Below are 8,800 nucleotides of genomic sequence, written 5' to 3'. Positions count from 1 at the left end.
CAGAGGATTCATTTCTTCACCGTCTTTCTTCCAAACTTGCTTCACAAAAATAATGAATTCAATAAAGCAGAAGAAAAAGTTTAGGACAGTTAAATCAAATGAGCTTGTTTTATTGGAGTTTTACTGTTACATATGTAAACATGGATATTCTAAAATTGTTAAGCATTTGCTGATTTACAGTTTTATTCCACATTTTGGAAAAAAAAAAAGCTGAATAACACTGACTATGCTACTAATTTGTGTCTGTAACAAAAGCACAAGCTTAATACTTGATTCCATTTGAACGGCTGATGAGTACAATTTTGTTTTGTTACAAATATTACCAAACAAGTAAGTCACACATCAGTATTAATATAATACAAAGTGCTCCTTCAGCAAATCAGGAATTCAAGGAGAAACGTACTGTGTCAAGCACAGTCCTTACAGATGCACAACACAACACAACACAACGAGGTCATGTCTGTCTCACTGCTTCAGTCTGCGCACCAAATCAATGTAAAGTGAGGAAGAATTTACAGTCACGGTGATATTGCTGAGCCACAAAGTCTCTTCAAAGTGCAACGTTAGAAAAAGTTAGAATTTCTGTCTGCCAAGCTACTCTCACGGCACTTTTATTTCCAACAGAAAACAATGTTACAGTACAGCTTCTCCCACCGACAAGTTTACACCCAAAGATGTCCTAAAAGCTCCCCCCCCATGTGGTTCATAATGTGAAATCAGTCGAAAACACAGCGGTGCGGTGATTTCCAACCGTGCCAGAGGGCACTGTGCACTGTGTTGAATCATAAAAATGCACGCTAGTTTGGTTTAAAGTAGCTGTTACATGTTTTGCAACTAAAAGCCAATGAAAAATTGGCAACCAGACATGCTGACTATGTAGATGAAACTGCGATTATTTTATTTTGCATCAGAAAAAAAGCTAAAAGGCTAAAAAGCTAGCTGATGTGTACATAAACAATGAAATAGCAAAGAAAATAAAACAATTGGATAAAAGTTTAGCTAAAAAAGGCTAAAAGTAGCAATCTAACTACTGTGATAAAAAAAACAACTGATGGCTAAACAATGAAACAGCTAACAGCAGGCGTCAAAATCTGCAATAGCTAAAAACTAAAATAGTGACTAATAAAGACAAAAAACTAAAAAAAAGTCAGTTTACACATTGTAAATGTATCCACTTTTAGGAATTATGCAAGCTGAAAGGATAATGTTGCAAAGCAATAAAAAAAGGAGATAAACAATTAGCTAAAAGCCCTAAAAAGGACCAAAAATGAGTAAATAATTGTAACAGATAAAAGCTAAAACAATAATTAAGACACAACGAAAAAAGCTACAAAGTGACCTAAATGCTTTTTTTATTTTAATACACAAATGCAATGTAAATATATGAACTCTTATCATTTATTTTGTAATATTCCAAGAATCACAAAATCCCTAAAGCGCATGCGCCAACAAGACCAGGACTAGAAATGTCATCATTTTATTATAGATTCATTCAGCTCAGCTGCTTTTGGCTTTTACAGAAAAGCAGCAGAAATAAAAACATTTTTTATATTGTGAGCCAATTTTCGAACACAAATGTTAGTGAAGCTTTTCACGAGTCAAGCACAGCGACGTGGTGGTGAGTACCGTTCCTTGAACTATACGCTGACATCAGTGACGTGAAGTCTGAAGCTGACAGCCTGGAGGGGTTCTTTGTTTCCGTGGGTCTTTCTTCTCTCCATCTTGACCTAGATGCTCTTTGCATTGTTGGATTCTGAACGTTGCGGTGGTCTGACTGTTCAAAGTTGACACAGGTGACACAGGTTGCAAGGCGACTAAGAAATCCTGACAATGTCTTCGTGGCACACCAAAGTAATAGGCATTTCAGATTTGAGAATTTGGAAGCATTACAGCAGGCTACTCACCACCACGCAGCCACGCTCCGATGGCTCGTGAAGGTCTTTGCTGACAGGTCTAGTCAAAAATCAGCATGGAGTAATGAATACAAATTGATCAAGAGCATTAATATTCACCGCTTTTCTCAAAAAGACAACATTTAGGAAGGCAGCCAAGCTGAACGCATCACTGATCGACTTTCCTGCATTCGGTACTCCAGCTGCTGTAAAAACTTTCCTTCGAACAGCCACAACTTAAAGGAGTCCCTGGTTTGTCTTTCAAACATTTTACAGCGATTCATTTTTTTGAGTGCTTTGAAAAACTAAAACCTGGTTTTTAGTTGAACTACTTGGAAGGGGGCTTGTGTGAAAAATAGGCAACAGATAAATCTTGTTTGTCAGGGAAAAAAGAAAAAAAAAGCCCAACATTCTTCACTATCAGCTTCAGATGTCCCTGGAGGTTTGCTTGAATCTAATCTGTTCATTCAGGTGTGCTGTATGTAACACTTCCATTTGGATTTCAATTTCAAATTTCATTTGACCACATTTTCAATAAAAAATAACAATATAATTTCTATTTGAAACTCAACGTTAGTTTGCTTTATATAGATTTAGTATAAAAAAAGAAAATTTACATTATAGCGAATGATGTGAGAGTCTATGTGTTGGCCCAAGAGGACCTCAGTTAGAAAATAATAAATGCAGTACTTTGTTATGTCCCACAGAGGGCAGTGTAGGCTAGAATATATGGGGTTTTTTTGGTCACACAGTTTCTAAAATGGCTGCATTTCATAAAGACATAATGACCTAAATATCCCTTCCCCAAAAAAACAAATCTAAGCTGTTAGATGATCAGATTGTCCATACAGTTACGAACAAAGGTGCACTGACTTCTAGTTGCACATTTGAGCATCTGCAATCAGAATGACATCTAAGAGCAAGACACTTGAACAGAGTTACTATCCTGCGTGAGATGAACACAACATTACCAGTTTCTACTGCAACAACTGGTTCAACTTTATTTGTTGAAATTGACTTAGATTTGTTTTAAGGAAATACTACACAATAAAATGTACTATAGTTCTATATTTAATTAAAAACAAAAATACTTAAACTTAAAATCTACACTTTATCTTTATACCATATATATGTGTGTGAATATATATATATATATATATATATATATATATATATATATATATATATATATATATATATATATATATATATATATATATATATATATATATATAATCTGTAACATATTTACTTTATAATACAAATTAGAATTACATAAGTAATAATATAAAGTCTATCAAACATGGAAGCTTTTAAAAAATTAAGACATATAAGGCTTTTGGCCTGATTGCAAGCAGTGTTTACAACAGAAGGTTTGGTGTTTGTGTGTGTTCGGTACCGTGTACCGTTTTACCAGGGAAGGTGTAGGAGCAACAGAATGGAAGCGGGATGCTGAGGTGGATGTGCGAGCTGCAGAGCGAGGGGAGATTACAGAGCTGTCTCTTTCAGGTCGTTGAGGTTTGGCATGCGAGACCTGGACGGGCGTCCGAAGCCGTGCCCGTTCTGGCCCCCCTTGACGCCCATTTGTTCTGGGTAGGGGTTGCCGTCAGGCCGACCCAGGGCGGACGAGTGCCAGCCAGACTCCAGCTGTCCCGGCAGTGGATAGGCTGCCTGTCGGCTCTTGAGCTGGGGTGTGCTGACCCCTGAGTGACCCCGGCTTTCAGAGAAACCTCCCTGAGCGGAGGCGGAGTTAGGCAGCGGCTGGTAGCGTATATCAGAGGACGCCGTCTGGTTGGAGGATGAAGATGAGAGGTGCAGCAGCTTGCGCAGTGACTTTAGTGGCTGACTCTGAAAAACAATCGTCCCATTAAACCAAACATTTGAGACCAGCACGGATTAGGGAGATAACTTTTTGTCTTGTGGTGAGACTCACTGGAGAGTGCGAATCGGACAGTTTCTCAGGTGGCCAGTCCTTGTCCCTGTCTCGTTCCTGGTTCCGGTCTCTGCTCTTGTCTCGACTTCTGTGGCGGCTGCTCTGATGACCTGAGGACCTGGAGGACTTCTGGATGACTGTATCCATACCTTCGTTAGCAGCCTGTCGTACAGGATGAAGAAAAGGTTTGAGTTCCCTTTGAAATGGCTTCAGAGACAAATCTTTTGCACTTCGTACCATGCTTTACCAGCGTTAATGTCACCATGACTGAACTTACTCTTTGTGACTGGTTTTTGTATTGATTTAAGTACATAAGGTAAGTTAAAACAAAAGGACATGACATGTATATGAAGCATAGCTGTAAGTAAACCAACATCACGTCCTTTCTTTACATATCTGATGCTCAAGCAAACATAGGTTGATCTCCAGTCACACAAAGCTGCCACTGATTTATTGGTCATTGCTCGTTATGCAAACCTCTCTGTTTTTACAGCCCCAGTACTCTTGGACTCCTTTTGGCACTTTTATACGGCTAGTAGGTGCTGTCATTGCTTGTTTGTTCTTATCCGTCTCATTAGAACTGTGAATCTGGGGTGTATTTCTTTAAGTTCTTGGCATGTGTACAGCCTAAAGGAAATGTTGTTCACAACATAAGACCAACATTTGTTACTTGCTATTCATACTGCAAACATGGACTTGGAGGAAACTGGTGTGCAGGTTGCTGGTGTAGGTTTGGTCTGGACTTTACTCAAAGATGAGGAGAACAGGAGATAAATTTACCGACTGAGATGTGCCAAAGAGGAGCAACAGAAAGCAAGAAGACGACTCAGAAGATGGTGGGTGAGACCATGAATAGATTCTGACAGAAGACTGACGTGAACGTTAGACTTAACTTTTCACAGCATACTGTGCGTTGCTTCACGTTTTGACTCACATAAGAAGAATTTTAAAATACGCCAACACACGTGGCGAGCAAACAAAAACAGTGTGGCGCTACTATTAGTAAGTGCTGATCTGAGGAGGAGACTAAAGGATTCCCATTTTGACGGAGAGCAAATTTAGTTTAGTATTTTCGAACTATCTGCTTTTTAATCAAGTACAAACGATTGTTCAACCGCTCTGAGTCTAACCGCCTGATTCCTCCAGGCCAGATTGCGTTTATTTGTGCACTGTCATCAGCAGTAACTCCCCCCAACACCCACCCACTGCCAGCATCTGAGCAAACTGTCACTTATAAATAGAAATGTGAATGGAGCCTCAAACACTAGTTTCATGCTGCACCATTACTGCCGCAGAGGTGGTAGACAGTTTAACATGTCAAAATACGGCGGCTTTTGTACTTAGGAGCCATTCTTGTATCCCACCTCCTATCTCCTTATGATCTATACTCTGTTATTAAGTTTTTGCTTTAGGCCCACTTTGAAAAGTGGATTAGATGCTTCTGTGTTATGTCGGAAAGCAACAAAACCGAAGTGCTCTGGTATGCCCTCACTCAGCTCATGAGGCTCAGTCACAAAAGGTGGAAAGAACAGAAATGTGCCTTACCACCAGCTTAATTAAGGCTCATTGCTGAGAGGTGGGCGATCGTGGTTTTGCTCGCGTTTGTGTGTGTCTGTTAGCAAAGTATTTGATGAGCCACTGGACAAATTTTTAATGAAACCTGCAGAAAGTAATCAATGCAATGACTTTTAAAGTCAACCCAATTTAAAATGGCTGCCACAGCCAACTGCCCCTAGAAAACACAAGAATAAACATCATTCAGCCACTTTTACAGATATTGTGCTAAAATTTGGAGTGGTTGTAGCTGAGAGTCATTCACAACACAGACTCTGAGCGTGTAATTTAACATAGTAATATTGTCAAGGTTTGACCAAAACAGCTATAACTCCATCATTTCTCAACATAAAATGACCTTAGCTTAAAACTATGGCATGAAAGGCGGTGGATGATATGTGCATGCAATACTAGGCCTTTTGCCTAGAAAAGCTTTTCAGGATGGCAAACCTCAACACTCAAACCTTCTAGCTGTAAAATCCAACTTCAGCCATCCTGTTATTTAAAAGACCTAAACAGAAATGTAATTATCTATTTGTGAGTGTGGCTCGGTTTAAGAACAGTAATAATACTTTGTTTATCGTCAACCAGAACTGTAATACTGTGTAATTCTCTAACAGAACCAGGCTTACAATGAGACAACAGAACAGCGCTGACAAATGTAAATGCATGCAATGTTAGACAGGAGACGCTGAGGTAGGAGATGAGAAGGATATTGTAAAACAACAAGTACCATGGGAGAAGACACTACAGGGAGGACTCTCACTGAGGAGTTATGCTTTATGCTATTCTTTGGACTAAACAGAGGGAAAAGATATTTCTTGATGACAGGGGGCCTTCCATCACGGACGTCCACCTGTAATATAGAAGCACATGGCTGGTGGCACAGAAAACAATGATTCACATAAAGACAACAAGTGTATTTCTGTAAAAGAGCCAATGGTGCAAACAGGAAAACGTCTGACAAGCAGTGGAAGAGATACAACATGTGGACAAACATCGAGTAAACAAACATCTTATAAAATTGAAATTCTGCATCCAGATGTCTTCAACTTACCATCTGAGATTTTTTCTTTTTCTTTTTTATTGCTCTAAAGAAACCCTGCTTCTCCTTCTCTTTGGATGGCTCCGAGGCATTCAAGACTACCGTATCTGGGCCAGTCCTGAAAAAAAAAAAAAAAAGAGGGCTTAGCCAGATGTCCCAGCTGAGAACTTTTTTTTTTTTTCTAGTTTCAAGCAAGACCTGACAATTTGTGTCAAACCCACAATGTCATCTGGGCAGCGTGTAATTAATCTTGACAGCATTGTTTCAACAACAACAGCAGTGAACTAATTTGTGTTGCTGTCATGCTGTCAAGGTTGAGAAACAAACAAAAAAAAAGCTTTTTTAGCAAACATGATCAAGTATTTTAGGTTGTGGTTACACAATGTAATTACCAGGGGTCAAACGCAGGCTGACGTTTGGAGTGATTCGTCAAACTGCTGCTGTCCCCAGACAGACCAGAATCCCGGCTCTGACCCCTGCTGTCGTGGAAAGAGTTGTCCGGTCGTGGAGAAGGAACTGAAATCAGACCAAAGATATTTATTCAGCTTTTATATAGCAGGTAGAAGAATAAAAAACACTATAGGAAACAATGATAAAATACTGTCGTTTTGAGGTCATTGGCAGCTAAGAAGCAATGTTTGGTTTCAAAAAGACACTGTGTAAAATTTTGGGTTTTTTTACTGCTAATGATGTCACACCGACCCCTCATTTCCACATGTTTGAGCTTGTATGCTCAACATTCTGAACTATGTCCTGACTACAGTCAAGTATAATACAACTATTACTTAAACAAGTCTTTATAGTTGTAGTCAGCCATCACTGGTAATGAAATGACAAAAAGCTGTGTACCATATGACAAATGCACTTTAGTAAAGGCCTACTTTCACAAAGATACAGTGCCTATAAAATGTAGTCACCCCCTTGGATGTTTTACGCTTTTATTGCTTTTATAAATAAGTCATGGTCAATATAAATTGGTCGATTTGACTAATATTAAATAAAAATGTACCCCTCTTCAATGACAAAGTGAAATTAACTTTCTACAAAATGATGCCAAAGAAATAAGAATATGTTATGTAAAATAAGTGATTGCATATTTCAACCCAGAAAAAATGACTGAAAAGTACAAGCCAGTTGATAGATACAAAAGGGTTTCCAAGGTCCTAAACATCCCCAGGAGTTCTGTTAAATCCATAATCAATAAATGGAAGGAATATGGGACATGTGTAAATCTACCAAGAGCAGCTAGTCCTCACAAGCTGAGAGACCGTGAAGAAGGAGACTCGTGAGAGAGACCATCAAGACTCTGAAGGAGGTACAAGCTTCAGGTGAGATGGGAGAGACAGTCCAACAAATACATTTTCTTTAAACAAAGTTTATAACTTTTATGGATGTAATTTCTAGGTGCAGCCAGGGGGATAAAAGTCTTCTTCTTCAGTTGGCCCTGAATTTTGTTGCTGCCTTTTACAGATGATGTAGTCCTGTTGGTCTCATCTAGCAAGGACCTCCAGCCGGCATTAGAGTGTTTTGGAGCCGGGTGTGAAACAGCTGGGGTGAGGATTAACTCATTCAAGTCTGAGGCTGTGGTCCGTCTCTGGAAAAGGGCTGACTGCCAACTTTGGGTTGGGAAAGAGCCCCTGCTCCAAGTGGAGAAATTCACGTCCTTAAAGTCTTGCTCCAGATGGGGGTAGAAAGAAGAGGGAGAACAATCAGTAAATTTGGGCAGCATCTGCTGTTGTGAGAAAAAGAGCAGAGCCAAAAGGCAAAGCTGCCGATTTACAGGCTGACCGAAACAATTAGATCATGAGTACAAGCGGCTGAAATGTTCCTTCTCCTCAGGGTGCGAGGGTGAGGAGATTGGACATCCAGGAGAAGCTCAGAGTAGAGTCCCTGCTCCTCTGCACTGAAAGGAGCCAGTTGAGGTGGTGTGTGCATCTAGTAAGGATGCCTCCTAGACACTTTATGAGGAAGTTGTTTCAAACATGTCCTACCAGAAGACTCAGGACTGGATGGAGAGATTATATCTCCCAGCTGGCTTGGGAAAGCCATGGAGTCCACCCTGAAATAGCTGGAGGAAGTATCTGGGGAGACAGAGGTCTGGGAATTGCTGTTCAGGCTGTTGCCCTGACAACCCAATCTCAGACAAGCAGCAGAAGTTTGATAGGAATCATCTGACTTTTCACTGAGCTGCATTTCAGATTTTTTAAACTAATCTACAAATGATGGGTGCACCAAGTACATTTTATGTCAGACATTTATTTAAAGCATTTTCTCACATTGTAAAAAAAAATAAAAAAAAATATATTGCTAAAAACAAATTTCCGTCCATAACATAATCATATACAGTAAATATTAGTCTCGGGGGGGGGGGGGGGG

At 39.7% G+C, this 8,800-nt stretch overlaps 1 protein-coding gene across 4 annotated transcripts in view; it reads right to left on the bottom strand.

Moving 5' to 3' along the window:
* Nucleotides 1-3,134: 3,134 nt before the first annotated feature.
* The window catches only part of LOC108240232 (cyclin-dependent kinase-like 5), a 46,823-nt gene continuing 41,157 nt past the window's right edge, over nucleotides 3,135-8,800 (bottom strand). For 3 of the 4 annotated variants that reach the window (XM_017423562.3, XM_017423564.3, XM_017423563.3), the window contains 5 exons: nucleotides 6,817-6,940; nucleotides 6,437-6,542; nucleotides 6,113-6,235; nucleotides 3,826-3,987; nucleotides 3,135-3,740 (listed from right to left, as the gene is read on the bottom strand). In XM_017423562.3, the coding sequence (XP_017279051.1) occupies nucleotides 3,381-3,740; nucleotides 3,826-3,987; nucleotides 6,113-6,235; nucleotides 6,437-6,542; nucleotides 6,817-6,940 (875 nt within the window). In that variant the 3' untranslated portion in view covers nucleotides 3,135-3,380. The remainder of the gene's footprint in view (nucleotides 3,741-3,825; nucleotides 3,988-6,112; nucleotides 6,236-6,436; nucleotides 6,543-6,816; nucleotides 6,941-8,800) is intronic. The other variant, XM_017423565.3, reaches the window with a different exon arrangement.

Source organism: Kryptolebias marmoratus, linkage group LG24 (genome assembly GCF_001649575.2).
Source record: "Kryptolebias marmoratus isolate JLee-2015 linkage group LG24, ASM164957v2, whole genome shotgun sequence".
In the NCBI taxonomy this organism is placed as follows: domain Eukaryota; kingdom Metazoa; phylum Chordata; class Actinopteri; order Cyprinodontiformes; family Rivulidae; genus Kryptolebias; species Kryptolebias marmoratus.
The sequence above is the reverse complement of the archived record's forward strand: the minus strand, read 5'-3'. Positions and strand labels throughout refer to the sequence as shown.